This window comes from Ipomoea triloba, chromosome 3 (genome assembly GCF_003576645.1).
Source record: "Ipomoea triloba cultivar NCNSP0323 chromosome 3, ASM357664v1".
Taxonomy (NCBI): Eukaryota; Viridiplantae; Streptophyta; class Magnoliopsida; order Solanales; family Convolvulaceae; genus Ipomoea; species Ipomoea triloba.
In genome coordinates, this window is record NC_044918.1 from 7,118,459 (window position 1) to 7,138,603 (window position 20,145).

At 36.3% G+C, this 20,145-nt stretch overlaps 3 protein-coding genes across 5 annotated transcripts; 1 reads left to right on the plus strand and 2 right to left on the minus strand.

Moving 5' to 3' along the window:
• LOC116011977 (telomere repeat-binding factor 1-like) lies at positions 1–2,499 on the plus strand. Of its 3 annotated transcripts, none has more exons than XM_031251426.1 (6): positions 1–206; positions 672–874; positions 1,033–1,250; positions 1,403–1,487; positions 1,591–1,674; positions 1,882–2,499. In XM_031251426.1, the coding sequence occupies exons 2-6, from the start codon at positions 725–727 to the stop codon at positions 2,233–2,235; spliced, it is 891 nt and encodes a 296-aa protein (XP_031107286.1). In that variant the 5' UTR covers positions 1–206; positions 672–724; the 3' UTR covers positions 2,236–2,499. The 3 variants fall into 3 exon arrangements, with proteins under 3 accessions (XP_031107286.1, XP_031107287.1, XP_031107288.1); XM_031251427.1 differs by lacking the exon at positions 1–206 and adding an exon at positions 300–591; XM_031251428.1 differs by lacking the exon at positions 1–206 and having other exon boundaries at positions 740–874; positions 1,001–1,250.
• A 543-nt stretch (positions 2,500–3,042) lies between these two features.
• On the minus strand, positions 3,043–3,944 carry LOC116013815 (50S ribosomal protein L7/L12). Its single transcript, XM_031253749.1, has one exon. It carries the CDS (start codon positions 3,810–3,812, stop codon positions 3,306–3,308), a length of 507 nt encoding a protein of 168 aa, XP_031109609.1. The 5' UTR covers positions 3,813–3,944; the 3' UTR covers positions 3,043–3,305.
• A 927-nt stretch (positions 3,945–4,871) lies between these two features.
• On the minus strand, positions 4,872–13,573 carry LOC116013213 (pentatricopeptide repeat-containing protein At5g67570, chloroplastic). The gene is made up of 16 exons (XM_031252861.1): positions 13,321–13,573; positions 12,011–12,092; positions 11,855–11,887; positions 11,621–11,742; positions 11,178–11,339; positions 10,977–11,067; positions 8,552–8,979; positions 8,278–8,469; positions 7,956–8,037; positions 7,673–7,861; positions 7,457–7,570; positions 7,090–7,183; positions 6,851–7,011; positions 6,266–6,682; positions 5,370–5,827; positions 4,872–5,306 (listed from the first exon to the last, which is right to left on the minus strand). Exons 1-16 carry the CDS (start codon positions 13,356–13,358, stop codon positions 5,054–5,056), a joined length of 2,916 nt encoding a protein of 971 aa, XP_031108721.1. The 5' UTR covers positions 13,359–13,573; the 3' UTR covers positions 4,872–5,053.
• Between the last annotated feature and the right edge of the window lie 6,572 nt (positions 13,574–20,145).

Here is a 20,145-nt window from a genome sequence, read left to right on the forward strand (position 1 = left end):
AGAAGAAATATTCGGTGCAGTATATAGATTCTATGACTGTGTACCGCAAATGAGCAAAGGATTGCTCCTACCTCATTTAGGGTTTCAGATGTTTTTCATTCTCACTGTTCTCCCAACTACCGAGTGCAAGACGATATTGCCTAACTTCAACGTGACGCCGACATACCTTTGACTCATCAGAGATTCTGCGCCGCCCCTTCTATTTGGTACAGTAATTTCAAAGTTATTTTTGTCTACAAATTCGACTAATTTAGCTTGAGTCGGTGTTCCTTTCCTTTTTTTTTTTCCCTCTCTCTAAATTGTGCTGCTAATGATGTTGTATTTGATGTATGAACATGTTTACACACAAAATTTACAAACTAAACCATTAGATTCCTTGGTGAATTTCCTAAATTTCGCTGCTCCGAAAAATTAGTGCAATGCAGACTTCGTTATATGTTGATATGCTTTGGAAACTAATTGTTTGGGTTATTGAACATAGAATAAGTTTAGAGAGTGTGGAGGGTAAGGTTTGTTGAGTGATTGTGAGCAATCTGGAGTCAAAGGCACAACATGCATCCTATCCTAGTCTGTGTAATCAGGCATAAAGATGTGGGGAATTCTGAATGGTGATTTTGAATGGCATTTCTGTGGTCCTTTTTTTGCTTAATTTAGATTCTTGTATGTTGCAGGTTCGTCTTTAAGTTGGAGAGTTTAAAGTTTCCAGTGAAGCTTCAACATATCAATGGGTGCCCCAAAGCAGAAGTGGACATCAGAAGAAGAAGCTGCTCTTAAAGCTGGTGTAGCTAAGTATGGGGTGGGGAAATGGAGCACCATACTCAAAGATCCAGAGTTTGCTCCGGTCTTGCGTGCTCGGTCTAATGTTGACCTTAAGGTATAAACATCCAACCTTTGGCATGTCTGGGTTGCATTTGAAGAGAGTTTAGTTTCTTTATTCTTGAGTGGCAGCTAGTAAAACTGACAGTGCTGTCTAACTTATTTGTTTTCCTTTGTTTGCTAGCGGAAAGTGTGCTTATGAGCTTAACTGTGCAGGATAAATGGAGAAATCTCCATGTCATGGCAAATGGGTGGGGGTCTCGGCAGCGGGGTAAGATTGCTAGCAAAAGTGCTCAGCCTATATCCAAACGTGATGATGACTCTATGGCTCTTACCACTGTGGTTGACAATGATATGGAAGTCCCTGATGCTAAGCCCCTTGCAACAGTTAGTGAAACACTGCCAGATGTTGATTCTAAGAAGCCAATAACAAGGTTACCATACTTCCCACTCACTCAATACATACAGTTTGATATTCAAATCCTCATGAAGAGTCAAGGCATTCAATAATGAAGTGTCATTTTTTTTTCATGAACCTTGTCAATAAATTCTCCATCAATAGTACTTTTTTTTTTTTTCAATGTAGCTTGGATGATCTGATAATGGAGGCTATAACCAAGCTGAAGGAACCTCGTGGATCTAGTCGAAATGCAATTTCCATGTACATTGAGGTATTTTCTTTGATAAACTGGTTAATTGGAATAAATATTATAGATCAATGCGTAACCTTGATTTACATGGATTAGTACTGCTGCATGGTTAATCTGTGTATAGGAGCACTACAAGGCACCAACAAACTTGGAAAGACTGTTAGCTGCAAATTTGAAGGACTTGACAGAAAGAGGAAGGCTCATAAAGGTAATCAATGTCAAATACAGGTAGAGGTTTAGAACAACAGCAGTTAGGCTCTCCATTTAATCTACCAAGTCAAATAATCAAATTATCACATGTTCCTTTGTATAACAATAAAATTCAGATACAAGCAGTGAATAGTAGGCCTGCATCTTGCTAGCTGGCATTGTTTGTTTTCAATCTTGGATTGAGATATATGCTTTTGTTTAACAGGTGAAGCATCATTACAGGATTGCACCGAGTGGAATGTCGTCAATTGATGTAAAGGGTGATCCTTCTCTGTTGCTTCTGGAGGGAAAGCAAACACATCCTCCAATGCCGGAAAAGAATGGAATAAGAATACTGACTAAAGCACAGATTGATGCTGAGCTAGAGAAAATGAGGAACATGAATGCACAAGAGGCTGCTGCAGCTGCCGCACAAGCAGTTGCAGAAGCAGAAGCTGCTATTGCGGAGGCTGAATGGGCTGCAAGGGAAGCAGAGGAAGCAGAAGCAGAGGCAGAAGCGGCCCGGTGTTTTGCTGAAGCAGCAACTAAGGCATTGAACTATCAGACAATTCATGTCTGATAATTCTCGCTACCCCTTTGATTTTGTGATGAAAGGTGCTATGAGAGAAAGAGAAGAAGAATTATGTGGATAGTAGTGTAAATCTGGAAAATTTTGTCTATACAAAAGTCTGAAGTGCAATGTGTAGCATTGATGTCTATAGTTAAGTAAATTGAAGACAGTGAAATGCAAGTAATGTTATATTTGCAATGCACTTCAATACATGTATGATATTAAGGAATGAAATGCTTGATTTGTGAATTGCAGCTTCAATGTTGAATGTAAGTCTCCCCCATTTTAAATCATGCCTCTAATAAATTGTCCCTTTTTGTCATGCCAGGGGTAGGGTATGTAATTCCCTTTTTGTACATTAAGTTCTTATTCATGGCACTACACGGTACACACACACTGACACAAACCATACACGGGAAACCCTTTCTTGTTCTAGTTAACAAGAGACCAGACAACTCAAAGATAATCAAGTTTAACCCTTCAGAATGTGCCTTCCTAAGTCGTACCAATCTCATTGTATACCTCGAATTTCTACCTTGTTTCGGCTTTTCTTAGGTGACAAGGGGAACCCCTAGTCACTATCCAGAGTATGCATATGATAAATTTTATCTTGTGATCCTAGTTAGGAAAGAATCACAAAGAGGTAAACCAACTAATATAAATTATCCATAACTGATCCGCTCACTGACAAAACTTAGGTGGGGTTGCCCCAAGCTTGAGTTTTGATATATCATACATGAACACCAAAATCCATGTATGCATAAGGGAAGTATGAAGTGGAACAGAGCAAGGCAGATAGTTTGCAAAAAAATTGTGTAGACCATTCATTCATAGGCTACTATATTCAATAACTTGGATCAACTCAACATGAAGAGCAGCAATTGTTCAAGTTCAAAAACACCAGACCAGAAAAATGCTTTAGCAATTCATAGACCGTAAAATCCCTAGTCTGAGTATATCAGCTAATGAGCATTGCAGCAATATGAACAATGGGCACAAAAAATTCATCAAAAACAAAAAACTGAAATTCCATTTTAAATGACAGTTGTGTTATTCTACAATGAAAAAACAAAACTTGATTACTCGAGGACTGCAGTAGCACCCACTCCCTTAAGCTTCTCAATGAGGGCATTAGCTTCTTCTTTGCTGAGCCCTTTCTTAACCACCACCGGAACTTTCTCAACCAAATCCTTTGCTTCCTTCAAACCCAAATCTGTAAAAGCCCTAATCTCCTTAATGACCTTGATCTTGGCTGCTGCATCGAACTTCTCCAACTTAAGATCAAACACGGTCTTCTCTGCGGCCTTGGTTTCAGTGGCCGCAGGCCCGGAAGATGAAGAGCCCGATGAATCCAAGCCGGAGATTGCCGGTCCGTACCGGTTGAGGCCCATTTTGTGCCGGAAGAGGATGGCATAGTCGTGCCTTTCCAGCTTGGTGAGGTCCAGAAGCTCGCCGGCGATGCGCTCAAGTTTCTGGGTTCGCGTTTCCGTGGCAGTGCAGAGAGGTCGACACAGTAATGGTGTACGGCTGTGGGAGAGAAGTCTGGCGAGAGATTTGGAGGGAAATCTCGACATTGTGGAAGCCATATTTAGGAGATTAAAACCCTAATCTTTCTTCTATCTGTTCCTACAGCATCTGGAGATGAAAGGTGAAAATGAGCAGTACACTGCTGAGGTTTCAACTAGGGTTCTAAGATACGACTCAGGGTCAATTTCTATTTTTTCTTAATTTACAAATTCGCCCCCTCCCCAGTTATCCTGTTTATATATAGGTGAGAACGCAATCACTTTCAGAAGTGTGGCATGTATATAGATTGAGTTAATTCTATTTTTTTATCCTAAATTTATTTGTGATAGTTTTTTTTAGTACTTTTGTATTAGAACAATTTTACTTGGTCATAAAATTATGGTGACATGATTATTTTTAATCATTCATTAACAAAATTGTAGAAATGTTATTTCTTTTGAAAGTATCGTAGAAATGTTATTAAATATATAAAGATATTTTAATTTTTTTTAATATATACAAAGTAGGTTGAATTGCTATAATTTTTATGTTTATTTTTTGAAAAAATTCATAAGTGAAGATCGAAATACCATTGTATTTAACGATATTTAAACTGTTTTGTTGATAAAGGACAAAAAATAGTCATGTTACAATAATATTAGGACCAAAAGTGAATATTATGATAAAAATGACTAAAAGTAGATTGTCACATATAAATATAGGACAAAAATGAAATTGACTCATATAAATATATGAATAAATGAGTGTTCAAGTGCGTGAAATATGACTATTGTGTCTTAAGATTACAAGTTCTATTTTCGATTCTTATCAATACCTTCTTAGTTGAATCAATTACATAGAATTTTTTTTATATAGTTTAACCATATTTGATATCACCTCATCCTCCATAATAATCTTTACTAAATACATACTATATGTACAAAATAATATTATTACTCCAACTAAGTTAGTCACGATTAGCTATGGGTCATAATGCGCTCTTCATTTAGAGTGCAACTTGATCAGTGAGTCAAAGAATAATATTTTTTGTCAAATGTTTTGGATTATTAATAGACAATGAATAAGAAGCTTTTTTGTCATCTAATTTAGTCATATGACAAAAAAATGTACTTAACACCTTTTTTTTTTTTTTTTTTTTTTTAAGAGAAAGATTAAAATAATATTGTATTACAAGATAGATACATCCCTTTGATTTATGAGAGTCCATTGCCACTATCCAAATGTGAAACTTCTGATGCTGTTGATACTATTTAATCTACAAGAAGCCTATAACTATGTTCAAAGTAAGCTTAAAAGAGTTTCATCTCACTAGTGGCTTATTTGAAAGGGAAAAGAAGTCAGTTTTTTTCTTCATTTCCTTCCAGGACTCCAGTATCTCATGTGCTGAAGGCACCTCTGTTACATGTGAATCTTCTTCATCATCCTCACTTCCAGGTAACTCCACATTTAACTCATCAAATTCATCGAAACAATCATCAGACATTGGATCATCTTCATCGAAATGCTCGAGAATTGTGCTTGGAAAAACACTCTCATCACCATGATCATTACTGTAAGATGAATTCTGAACCGACTCCCACTCACCTTCGTTTTCGCTGTCCTCATCATCCTCTCTGCCAATTGTTCCACTGATACTAAGTTGAGCTTTCTCGGAAGAGTAGAGAGTGGCTGTTTTTGCAGAAGTGATGAACACAGGACTTCCATCATTACTAGGTTTCAAATCACTACCACCCCTTGAACTTGTGTGGCTTGAATCGTAGACTCTACAGAGAGATTGTAGCGCTCTATACAGATTTAATATTGTAGGTTCTGTTCTCGAACCCTGTTTGCATTGTGTTTCCAACAATTCTTGCAAATCAGCACTCATAATCCTGTCTCTGTTATTGTCAAAGAGCTCAACCCACTCTTGTTTGCTGATTTGGAATGGTGCAATAGCCAGCATGTTGATAATGGTGAAAACTCTTTCATAGTCACACTGTGAGGTTGCATTACACAAAATCTCAGTGAAGAAAGATTGATGAGGCACCTCACCAGCTTCTAAAATTGTGTCAAATGCATGATCTAGTAAATGTCCCTGCATCAAGAATGGAAGTAAGGTAACCCTAATTAACAACGCAGAAAAATAGAAAGAAAAGTACCCTTAAATATCATAGGTCTCTGCCAAAGGCCTTGTGGTCAAGCGGCACCCGGTGTACACTCCCATGTGGAAGGGAGTGGGTTCGAGCCTCAGTGGAGGCATCTGTTGACTCTTTTAGTAGGTTCAGAAAGTAACTATGAACGGATACTACATTGTAACAGAGTCAGTAGAACTCAAAAAAAAAAAAAATCATTTTAGGTCTCTTAATAATAAACCAAACATGTATACCATGTTGCTTTTTCTCTTTGTTCAAGGAGCCAAAGCATTCTAGTGAACTTAGTTGTCACTTTAAATTTTTGCTAAGAGATGAAATTTTGGAAAGATTTCTGCTAAAAATAATCTGCAACGCACAACTGCAGTATTTTTTTTTTTTACCTTCCCAGCTTTTGATGCATCCACCAGCAGGTATGCATGTTTCTTTTGATCAAGCTGATATCCAACTAGGGACATCTCCTTGTAGACACTCTCAAAATACTCCCACTGGAGAGCACGAGCAGATGCTTCAAGCATTGAACTGAATGTGTAAATATCTGGGCTAAGGCTAATTTGAGAATCAACATCAACTTTCTTCGTCAACTCATACAATTCCTTGGCTTCAAGAAACATATCATTACGGCCATAAACCTTCAGCATGGCATTTATGATTCCAATGTCAGGTTCACAGTAGTTTTTACTGTGCTCATATATAGAGATACAATTGTCAACGTGTCCACCATCCATAGAAGACAATATCATCCCAGTGAAGGTAACTGCCAAAGGTCTAATCCGGCGGAGGCTTCTCAGCTTTTCAATCTGCAAAAATGTTTCAAAGGAATAGATATAGCTTGTCTTTTGTCTGTCATCATGATCAATCTTTGTTAAAGGGACTGAATTGAACTGTAGATTGTACCATCTAAGTTTCAGTGATACCATGCAAAACAATAGGCCACGTATAACAAACTTTAGAAAAAAACAACTTACCTCTAAGAAGGCACCTTCCAAATTTCCATGATAGCAAAGGCAGCAAGCCAGTTCGTAATACACACAAGCAGTTCCTCCAACAACTCCCCTTTGTTCCATTTCCCTTGCTGCTTGAATGGCTTCATTGACTTTTCCTTCTTCCCAAAAGGTTTTAACGAGAACTACATTCAAGAGAGCAGATGCTGAGCTACCAGAGGACAAAAGACACAGTATTCTGACAGTTTAGAAAACAGTAATACCTTTATAAGTAATAGCTTTCACGGCATTCCCGCTTCTTTTCATTTTCTCAAAGAACTCATGGACAAGGTCATACTTCCCAGATTGCAACATCACCTTTTATCAAGAATTTGCTGTAAGCTTTCAATTGCAAATGCAGCTTGATGATAAATGAAATGCCTTAGATAAAAATGTAACATTCTTTTGGTGGACACAACAATCCGGCAATTTATATCTTCTTTCTAAAAAAAAAATAAAAAATCTTTTATCCTTCTCGTTTTAGAGTGCTTCATATGAATCATAAAAAATAATTTTAAAAAAGGTCCAATTAAAGCGAGACTTTAACAAATATTCCAAAATACTCCTATTTACAACGAGGTTAAGCATTACCTCCATTGCAAGTCCATAGGTTGCTCCAGTGGATTTCAAGTTGTTCTTCCTTAGCTGCTGAAAGACCCAAAATACTCCTCTCCATTGGCGGGATGGAACACAAGCATTTAAAACCTAGCCGACCATTAGGTAGTGAACAGGTCAATCACACCAATAAGTAGATTGTAGAATATATATCAGAAGATATTCTGACACTAGTATGCACTGGTCACCTACAGCATTATATACGACAATATCTGGTAGAAGTACAGGGTCCCAGTTCTTGCGCCGCAGATTTTTTATTTTCTTGGGTTTTTCCTTCATGCAGTCAATGATTTTGATCAACTCTTTCAGAAGACCAGCTTGGCCAAGTGTAACACTCACACTATGGTAGGCAGCCATGTCAGGATATATTTGGGCATCCCCCTAAACACCGAAACCTGTTAGCTTTTACCGTGATACACGCAATCCATATTTAAGAATTAAGAGAACCATAAAGATTATAAAGTTTTGTAATTACTCTCATCAAACTGAACACTTGAAGAGCTTCATGAGGCCTCCTAGATTTTCCCAGAACTGCCAAGAGCTTCGTATAAACAAACCTAATTAAAGAAACATGTTTGATTTAACAAAGATCATTATATTTTATGCTTATTTACGTTTATATATTATATATGTGCAACACGAGCTCCAAGCAACACGTGAACTATAGTCTCGGCTCAGATAGCAAATTGAAACATGTGTTCCATCAAAGTTGAATTGCACTTATATAATATTTACTCAACAATTAGAAGTTCCAAATTCATTTGATTGGCCACTAGATAGAAAAAATGTATATATACCTGCTTTTGAAATGTCTATACTCCTTCATGTTGTAAACCCATTCAACAACAGATAATGCATGTCTCCACTGTCCTCTGTCCCCGAGACCTTCCACTAATCTCAGCATTTGCCGTTCTGTAAACTGCAGTCCAGAATGTTTCATCATCCGAGAAAACTTATAATTCTTCAAACCTATTTCAGTACCACTCAATCTATAACGAAAACGAATTATCACTAATCAGCCGTGGAGAATCAATGCATAATTTATGGAAACACTGAAAACATTACACATACTTGTTAATGAGAAATCGAATTGCCTCAGCTTCGCCTCCTCGGCGCTTTGGCGGGACCCAATTAGACCTCTGATTATCGAACCATCCTTCTTCAATCTCAACGTCGGCATCCAGAAGCCACCGGAACTTATCTCTTTCGCACTCGATAATATCGCCGAGTTCCCTGAGAGGCTCGTCCTTTAACTTGTCTCCAAAATACTGCTTATTTTCACTTGAAAATTCCTGCAATTGAAGCTTCTCAAGTCGCTCCCACGGCCGTCCCATTAGTTTCCCTTCATTTTTTGCGGTTATAGTTCTGTTGAATCTTTTGTACTCGGATTTGACGGCGTGGAAGTGGGAGTCCTCGGCCAGAGTTTGTTTCTGGGCGTCGGTGAGCGGCGGTGGCTCCTTGGCGGCCTTTTTGGCGAGACGGCGGTTGAGTTTCTGGAGCTGTTTTTTGCGGATAGTGTGTATGATTTTGGGCGTTGGAACGACGCCGCTTTGGAGAAGCTTTTGCTTTATCTTTTCGACGTCGGGTTTCTCAACCGGTTTGGGCAAATGCGAAGCTCCCGCCGATACTTCCATGGAGGGAGGGAAACTGGGAGCTGTCGTGTTCCTTTTCTGGACTGCCGTCTTTGGAGCAAGAATTATCTCTCTTTTTGAGCAAACATGATACATTATTACTTTTTTTTTTCTAAGTTGATTTTAAAAATAAATAAATAAATATTTACATATAGACTAATACAAATATTTCTTAGATCCATTCAGTTTCACCAAAATCTGCAGTAGTAATACAAGTTTTCTCATAAATTAAAGAATATTTATGAAATTAATCCAAATTTGATAATTTGAGGTGACAAAATTGTACTCAATTGAGATTTGTGTTTTATTTTACTAAATTAAAAGTGTACTTTTATATCTTGTCCACACTCTATCATATTTAAAATTTGTGCTCTCCCCGCCCCTGTAACACGGGCAGACCTGTAGACATAATTGACATCCATATCTCCAAGATTTGCAAACATAAACTCACAAACTTTAGTTACTTGCAAACAGAAACTCACAAACTTCAGTGACTTTCTCCCACACTCTCTGCCCTCGTCCCCATCTCCGCACAAACTTTAGTGACTTGCAAACAGAAACTCACAAACTTCAGTGACTTTCTCCCACACTCTCTGCCCTCGTCCCCATCTTCGCCGGGAAACTCACAAACTTCACTTCGTCGGGAAACTCACAAACTTCAGTGACTTTCTCCCACACTCTCTCCCACACTCTCTGCCCTCGTCCCCATCTCCGTCGGGAAATCGGAAATCCTCCCATCTCCATCTCCATCCCCATAGGGATTATCGGGAATCGAAAATCCTCCCATCTCCATCTCCATCCCCATAGGGATTATCGGGAGGCCGAGAATTCCCAACAGCGTTTATAACTTATAATAGAATATTACAATTTTTAAAAATATTTAAATAAATAACTCATATATATTCATCTTCAAATTAAAGTACTATTAAATACAAAGTATTTTACAACTAAACATTTATCTAAAGATGTATTTCATAAGTATGACGTACCATGAAAAAACTGCTTCTAAAATTATATACTCCGTATATATTATATACAAAGTAATACATATATGTGTGTGTTGTGTGGCTATAATCCATAAATAAATAAATAAATAAATAAATATATATATATATATATATATATAAATAAATAAATAAATAAATATATATATATATATATATATATATACTCGAAGGCTACTCTCCGCCTCCCAGACAGATCCTCCCATCCCCATCCCGTTTTGGGCGGGGAGTCAGGTTCCCCGCCGGCTAGTTCGGGAACAACTCGCGAGTAAATTAGGATAACAATGCGCATACTCACCAAGGATCGATCCCTTAACCAAAAATNATCCTCCCATCCCCATCCCGTTTTGGGCGGGGAGTCAGGTTCCCCGCCGGCTAGTTCGGGAACAACTCGCGAGTAAATTAGGATAACAATGCGCATACTCACCAAGGATCGATCCCTTAACCAAAAATGAGTATCTTCCACTCAATCACACACCCTCCAAGTTTTCCTGATGACATTTTTATTTCTCATAATTCCTTCCAATTGAAGTTAACTGTTAAACTTCAACAATGATAGCATATTTGTTGAACTTCAACAATGAAGGATTAAGAACTCTGAAGGAAATAAGGAATGGTAGTAAAACAGAACATTCTTTCATTTCGAAAACTAGTGTTCAAAACAGGTAGAAAACTAGAAATACACACTCATAAACAGAAAAATAGTTAACTCTCTGAATTAACGAAATAATAATTTAATATACATTGCGACATAACTGGGAAGAAACCAGAGCACAACAACCAGCCCATCTCTCAGGAATGTAAGGTGCAATTAGAAGTGCTTCAAACTCATCTTCAACTCTTGGACTTGGAGTGTTTAACGAGCCAATCGATAACAGAGTCGATATTGGTAGAGTTTTTGCAAGAGATCATGAAGCAGCAAACCTCTCGGTCAGTTATTGATTTCAGTCCCCTGCAGAATCCACAAAGAGACACAGCTTGAACAATGGTGAAATCTCGAGTTCAATATAGAAACGAAAACAAGCAATGAAGAGGAAAATGGTGAAATCTCGAATGACTTACATCTGATCAGTCAAAGCTTGCTTGGATAAGGCTCCGGGTTTGTCAATCTTGTTGCCCAATACGAGCAATGGGATTCCGCTCAATGATGGCTTGCTCAGAAGGTCATGGAGTTCGCTCTTTGAAATGCTGAAGTTATCACCGTCAGCAGCGTCCACAACATAACTGTCGCAAAAAACTAGGTTAGATCCATTTGCATTATCTCGTCCTCGTTTAAGTGATCATATATGATAAATCCTTATAAAAAAAGATGGAACCGAACTCAAGGAGCTCAACCAGACCAAACATTATCTAGTTATTATCATTGTTTAGATACACTGGTGAGTGAATTCTCTTCTAACGTAATGCTATGAAGTAATGCAACCTACCCATACATAATACTAATAACGACGATGATGATAACAAGTTAACAACAACAAAACCGGGAAAGAGAAAGAGAAACGTACACTATAGCAGAAACTGCACGACAGTATCTCTCCCACATACTACGGAATCTTGGTTGACCTCCAAGATCCCACAACTTTATGGTGACATTGCCTTTAGTCACCTTCCGCATATTAAATCCCACCTGATAACACACAATAACTCTTTTCATTATAAAAAAATCGAAAAGTAACCAGCCAAGATTTGAAAGTGGAAAAGGTTGATTGAATCTAAATGTTCCCATCAAATGAACTTACCGTTGGTATCATGTCTTCGCTATATCCACCAGTCTAAGAACGAAAACAAGTGAGAAACCATTTATAAATCATTAGATCCAACAAAATTGTATGGCAGAAATATATAAATGAAAACTAGAGAGACCCTAGGCTTTATCTCCAATTATATATACTTACAGCGATAACATTTACAAGAGAAGTTTTTCCAGCATTCTGCAGCCCTATCAAAGAAAGCTCCATTTCCTGCTTGAAAAAGAGGCTGAAATAACAGTTGAAACTTGTAAGCACATGTAATTCATGAAATCATCAGTCTGAGATAGAAACAGCACTTTACTACAGTATTTGAACAAGAAGAAGAATAGAAGAAAGATGCATTTAAAATTCAGTATGTCATATGACACAAGTTAACACTAATGCTAGAATCAGTTCCATGATTCGTTACCACAGAGCTCACTTTTGCTCAAGGCCAAACTACTTTGTAAATTCTAGAACAAAGGTATGATATCGTTTAGCCAGAATCCGAAATTCAACTTTCCCTTTGCCTAACATTTAAGGTTTGTAGAAAAAAATTATAAAACAACACTCAGAGGAAAGTTCTAATTTACCACAATCCAGAGAAGAAAACTTTAGTTTGCCATAAAAGAAGATGCTGGATTGCAATTGAGAGATTACTGAGCTAAAACGCATTCAAAGTGCATGCAGGAACATCAAAATTGCACATTTTTTCAAGTTAATTAATGTCATCAAGCCATTAAGGGAATCTACAGAAGATAAAAGATCAAAAAGAAAAATCTTCTGGTTGTAAACACCAACACGAATATTCAGCACACCCTTCCTGGAGTCCAGACTAATAAAAGATTCATCCTTTAAACATATGCACAAAGCCAATACAGTTTTTAAGCAAAAATCTTAAACACAACACTCCTCTCAATACATTTTCCTGTCCCCCCTCCCCTTCTTAGAGGTGTGTCCATGGTGGCCAGGCCACTAAATTGAATATGAAATACAGCAAATTCGCCAATTGTGACAAAAACAAAAAATTCACAAGAATAGTATCAGCATATCAGTCATTCACCCAGTAAGCACATATCAATGATTCACACCACCAAATTCATATTCCAGACAGCAGATAACAAACTAAACTGATCAAAATCTTGTAAAATTAACTTTGATAGAATAAGAGAAAGCAAATAAACCTCATTGGAACAACACAAATTCACACCAGAATTTTAAAACAAACAATTAAAAATTAAAAAAACATAAAGCAGAAAACGGATCCTAAAACCAGGGGCCAAAACAAAAACTCCTTAAAACAACAACAAATACGAAGAATACAAAACAAACCATACTCAAAGGATTCACGGCATGAAAACAGTATAACATATTCGAAAGAAAATTGGAAAACAAAAGCATTCCCATCAAAATTCAAAATCTTCCAACCGTGGATAACATTTATAGAGAGAGAGAGAGAGATGGGATAGGTTCACCTTCTTAGCCAATTCAGAAAAGCTTCCCAGAGACCCATGGCTGACACGGACGCGAGGAATCGGAAACGCGAAGAGAGAGAGAGAGAGAGATCTGCAAAAATCCGAGTTTGAAAAGCAGAGAGATCTCTCTGAGAGAGACACTCCCTTTCTGATCCTAAACTCCGAATCGAAACTCCGCTAATGATTATCGTACGTAAAAATCAGCATATGCTGTGTGCCAAAAAATAGCAAATATATCATTCATCGCGGTTTGTATCCCAATCAAAGAAGGATTCTAATGGCAGGTGAAAAACTAAAATAAAATTGCGAACTGACCCCGTAAAAGTTTGTTATTTATGGAATAACCCCTTCTTGATAGGCTGGCAGCTAGATTTTGCTGTCGTATTAGTAACGTGGACCAATAATCGAGTGTTGTTTTGCTGTATTAGACGCGCACTCGCCAAGAATGGCGCGTGTATTACACCCTAGTCTTGATTTGAATTTTAATTGGTGGCTGGCGCAGGATCTGTAATGATTTGGACGGTGGCGATATGTCGTCGTGGCGAAGGCAAATAGGTCTAGTTCTAGGTTTTTTTTTTTTTTTTTTTGGAAAAGGTTTAGTTCTAGTTCTTGACGATGTATTAAAGATAATTTTGGATCGAGTTAACTCCTAACCTTATGAATTTTTTTCAAAGTTTCAAACATCAAAAAGATATTACAAATTATATGGCATAATAATAGATATAAATATAAATTTAGAAATAGTTATATTTATTACCGCTTTTTAAAATCACAAATCTCTTGACAATTTGCATCTATCACAATTTTGGTGGCATTCCATATGTTAGATTGTGAAACCTCACCTAAAGCAATAGAATAATGATTGTCAAATATGAACACTACGAAACACATAATATGTCAAAAATAGTACTTAGGTGAGAAAAAAAATATATGAATTGCTTTAAAATAGCAACTTACCGTTGTACATTTTTGCACGACAAAGTTGAATGAGTAGAACAACCGGATTAGTGTTGTCATAATTGACATGTTGTAATAGTTGATCAACATATTGCTCCCAAAATATGCAAGATAAACGTCTCTCTCTGGAAAGGGAAATAACATATTGATAAGTCTTAAACACATTAGGAAAACACAATTTTTAATGGAATACATATGAAAAATTCATCAACTTGACCCTTTTTTATGGTTGCATGTATACGCGTACCCTAAATTACCAAAAAAATGTAAGAATTTGATATAGGGATGCACTCCCATGCGAATTGCCGCCCAGGTACAGCCGTCCACTTGTCCAGATCAACGAATCAGATGCAATTTAAAAAAATGACGCGGTGGCATTTTCGTAAATAACTGGAACTTTGGTGCACCTAGTTTCACTTACAAGTGCACCTATTTTCACTTACAAGTGCAAGTAATTTACCTTATTAATATTCATGCACCTATTTTCGCAAATACTTTGACTTACAAATGCAAGTAATTTACCTTATTAATATTCATGCACCTGGGTGCAACCGAGGTGCACCTAGTTATAACATAGGTTGCACCTAGTTATAACATTAGGTGCACCTAGTTATAACATTAGGCACCTAGTTATAACATTAGGTGCACCTAGTTATAACATTAGGTGCCTAGTTATAACATTAGGTGCACCTAGTTATAACATTAGGTGTACTTAGTATTGATGCTCACTGTACAATTCGATCACTTGCACCTGTACTACATTTTACTTGCATCTGCAATACATTTTACTTGCACTTGTGCAAGTAATTTACTTTGTTAACGTTCACGCACCTTGTTGCAACCTATGTGCACCTAGTTATAGCATTAGGTGCACCTAGTTATAACATTAGGTGCACTTAGTATTGATGCTCATTGTACAATTTACTTACACTTGTAATACATTTTACTTGCACGTGTGCACCTATTTTCACTTGCAGGTGCAAGTAATTTACTTTGTTAACATTTATGCACCTAGTTATAACATGACGTGCACCTAGTTATAACGTTAGGTGCAACTACATTTCGGACACGTGGCGCGCTGTGATTCGTCTGCATTTCTCTCCTGGGCGGTCATTACGCATTTGAACGCGATCACACACACACACACACACACACACACACACACACACACACACACACNCACACACACACACACACACACACACACACACACACACACACACACACACACACACACACACACGTGAATATGCTAATATATAACTAACATATTAGCATTGCATGTGAATTATAAAACTAATATAAATAAAATATATATATTGGGAACATGGTTGCAGTAGGTGCTAGGCGCTAGTCGGGCGTTAGATTAGCGCCTAGCGCCTAAGCGCCTAAGCGGTCTAGGCGGCGCCTAGGCGATACCTAGGCGGCAACCTATAAAAATAATAAATTAATTCATTTGTATAGGTGTATGTCATATATTATATTATATATATTATATATATATCTCTCACTTCTCTTACTTATATAAATAAATAAATTTAACTATATATAAATATAATAATAAAATTAACAAGGCCGACTCGCTCGAGTTAACTCGGCTAACTCTGCCAAGCTGGACGAGTTAACTCGGCCAAATTCGGCCCATTCGGCCGAGTTAGGCGCTAGGCGGCCTCCTAGGCGGCCGGCCACCTAGGCGAACGCCTAGGGAGCAATTCGCCTCGGTCTAGTAGCGCTTAGCGCCTAGTCAGGGGATTTTTACAACAGTGATTGGGAATGAATATATCAGTGTTGCAAAAATCGCACCTAGGTGGCCAGCGGCCGCGGCGAGGAAGGCCGGAATTGGCCTCCTTCGCGGTCGCCTTGGCTACCGCGTCTTAACCCCCCCCCCCCTTTTTTTTACCAAAAAGAAGAAAACAACGACGAGAGAGATGAAGGCAGCGTCTTCCATAGTCGTCGGATGATCGAGAGGCGACGGATTTCAGATCCGAAGGCACAGAGGTGATGGACGATAGAGAGGCGATGGATGACGATGGTCGCCAGTTTGGACTCAGATTGGCAGTCGACGATGGATGAAAATGGTTGGATGCGATGGAGGCGATGGCTGGATGCGATGGAGGAAGCAGATTGGTGATGGAGGAAGCAAATTGGCAATGGACTGATGGAGGAAGCAGATCTGGTTTCTACTTTCTAGTGAAGCAAATCTGGCTTATAGCCTTAATAATGGTAATTACCATAAACAAAAAATTAAATTAAATTAAATTAAATCGGGTGCCTAGGCGCTGATTTTTCGACGCCTAACGAGTTTTTCAACATTGGAATATATTATGAAATAATACATATCTATATACTAAAAGATTAAAAGTCACGTATATCTCATAATCATGAAACACATACTCCAAAGAATGAGAATTAATATATATATATATATATATATATATATATATATATAACAAATAGGCAAGCCGTAATTCCGTAATCGAATTGCTTTTTATTCTTTATTTAAATGAAAATAAAGTATGGAAGGTACTAATATTCTATATACTAAAATTAAGTTGATTCTTATATATATAAATATATAAGTTGTATTCCGTAGATGGAAATACAATATGAAATTAAAGGTACTAATATTATATATACTAAAATTAAGTTGAATATATTATATAATAAAATAAATTTATGTTATATAATACGGAGTTACGACTTGTGTATTCAATTGAATTGCAACTTTCACGGGGCTTTTGGTTAGAGAGAATGAATTAGGTGGCAAAAGAATTGCAATTTTATGGGAAAAGAATGATGCGGGAATAAAGTGGGAGTTTAAATTACAGTGTTTGGTTTGTAGGAATAAAATTATTGGGAATTTCAATTCCAATGTTTGGTATACATGAGAAATGAGAGAGAATAAGTAGTATAAAGTCCAAAATGACATTTGTTGTTGTTGTTATTATTATTATTTTGAAAATATTATTATTATTATTATTATTATTATTATTATTATTATTTATAATTGACAAATTAATTCACAATTTGTTCGAGTTGTTGCATATAAAGAATGCAAATTTTGAAGAATTCTGCATATAAAGAATTCAAAGGAATATACACGAAAGTTGTTGTATATAAATAACGCATATAAAGAATGTAAAAAATTTGAATAGTTACTGCATATAAAGATTGAAATTAAATGAGCATACACAAAGGGAAGTCGAAGCTAAGAATAATACACACTATGACACTATAATTTATAAGGGAAGGTCATGTATCAATTTTAGATTTAAAAGGGAGGGGTAATTTTGTCTCAAGACTATATTTCTTTTTCCTTCCTAGATTCCATGAAATTAAAATCCGGAGAGGGGGAGGGGGGCATGAGATTCTAATTCCATGAAAATGAGAGAATTGCAATTCCGTGGAATTGCAATTCACTCCAACCAAACAAAGTAATTTTGTTGCATTTAGAATTAGGTTAAGTAGGAATAGAATTGTAATTCCCTCCAACCAAACATCCTATCAAGTGAATTGCAATATGGAAGGTAACGCATGTCGTAATTCGGTAATATGATTTAGTTTTGTTTAAATAGAAATAAAATATTAAAGGTACTAATATGATTTAGTTTTGTTAAGTATTGTAATATTATGTTGACTGATTTCAAATTCCAAATTAAATTTTTTGTCTAGAATGGGCGGGAAAATGACACTTCTATTTTGATATATATATAAGTTTCAAAGCTTTCTATTACGTCTTTATAAGCTTTAAAGATTTCCATGAAATTTTTTCTGGAAATAAGATCTTTTAGAGCAAATACCAATTTTGATCCCACGACTATTACCAAAATGACAATTTTAATTTGGTCCACATGTTTAATTTCTACCAACTTTGGTCCCACGACTATTCTTTTAGTACCAATTTTCATCCATGACTATTATTTTAGTGCTAAAAGTCATCGCGATGGTCACACATCCGTTTAAAACGTACAAAAATGTAAAATTGTTAAGGGTATTTTCGTCAGTTTCAACTTAATATCTCAATTTGAGCATGAATAAATGGATTTAAGTCCTAAGATCGATCAAAATTCGCAGTAAGTATAACTATATTAGGGATAAAATCACCTGGAAGTAATGGAATAAGCACTTGAGTGTTTGTTGGTTGACCGTAGAGCGTTGATATTCTCTGGACAAATAACAACGCATCAACTAGAGACTTAAAGAGCTTTTCCTTGTCCTGGGGATAGGTCGAAGGCAGAGACAAAAAACAGACTCCATTAGACTATTACTAAACAATAAGGAGAAATATGAGAAATAGCATAAAAGAATAGAAAATTTCAATAGTAGAATTATTCTTTGCTTTTGAGAGTATTTATAATGCAATTTTAATAGTCAAATAACAGTCTGTATTTTATTCAAAATTATGAATTACCGATTCTTTGTCCCCCATTTTTCACAATCTTCCTTATATTTATATCCATTACATTAATTAGTAATTTTTCTGAACACTATAACTGCTTGAATTCCGAATTCTTATTATTGTTGTTGTTGTTGTTGTTGTTGTTGTTGTTGTTGTTATTATTATTATTATACAATATTATGCAAACCTTAACGGGGCATTTGGTTAGAGGGAATGAATTAGGTGGGAAAAGAATTGAAATTCCATGAGAAAAGAATAATGTGGGAATAAAGTGGGAGTTTAAATTCCAGTGTTCGGTTTGCATGAATAAAATTATTGGGAATTTCAATTCCAATGTTTGATATACATGGAAATTGAGAGGGAATAAGTAATATAAAATCCAAAATGATTGTTGTTGTTGTTGTTATTATTATTATTATTATTATTATTATTATTATTATGGAATAAGGTTCAAATTGGCCATTGAACGAAACGTGAAAGTGCAATTTGGTCACTCAACACTCCAAATGTATGTAATTTCACCTGATAACAGGTTAACATCTCATCTAGCAGGTTGCATGTTGACGTGGACGATGAGTTGGCATTTTTTTTTTAAATTTCCTTTTCATTTCTTTTTATTTTTGAAAACCCTTTTCTAGCATAAAATCTGATGCAATATATATTCAATTTTTTTAAAGATTTATATATTCAATTTATAATTTTATATAATAATTAAGATGCTAATAAATAGAACGAAACAGGGTCCCCTTGGTAGTGCACTACTTTGGAGCTAAATTAAGCAAAAGGTGGACCAAACACTACTTTGGTGCTAAAACCTCTCTTCACTGTGCACTTCCTATCATTATAATTTGCAAAAATCTATTGCAATACCTAGTTCTTTTGTATTAACATATCCACCCTTCAAATATTTTTTAGCGAATCAAACGGGATGTAAGAAATTGAAACTGCAAATTGATGAAGCTACAAACTGATAAACTTCAATTTGATGAAACCCCGAAGCAACAATGAACCAAATAGGATTTCAAGCGTGATTTGAGAATTTCACACTTGATTTGGGGATTTCTAATTGAAGCCTTTTTTTTTTTTTTTTTTTTGAAAGAATGATTGAAGCTTAGTTTGCCTAATTTGCTTAGTATATGGTGGAAGAAAGAGTGAAGAAAGAAATGAAAGGACCAAGTGCGTACTACAACAGATTTTATGCAAGAAAAGGGTTTAAGAAGAAGAAGAAGAAATGAAAATGAATTTTTTTTTAATGGCAAGTCATTATCCAAAGTCATATTCCATGTAAACATGCAACCTGCTAATAATGAAAATGATTTTTTTTTTAAATGGCAAGTCATTATCCAAAGTCATATTCCATGTCAACATGAAACCTGCTAGATTAGGTGTTAACCTGCTATCAGGTGGAATTGCATACATTTGGAGTGTTGAGTGACTTAATTGCATTTTTTTCGTTCAATGGCCAAATT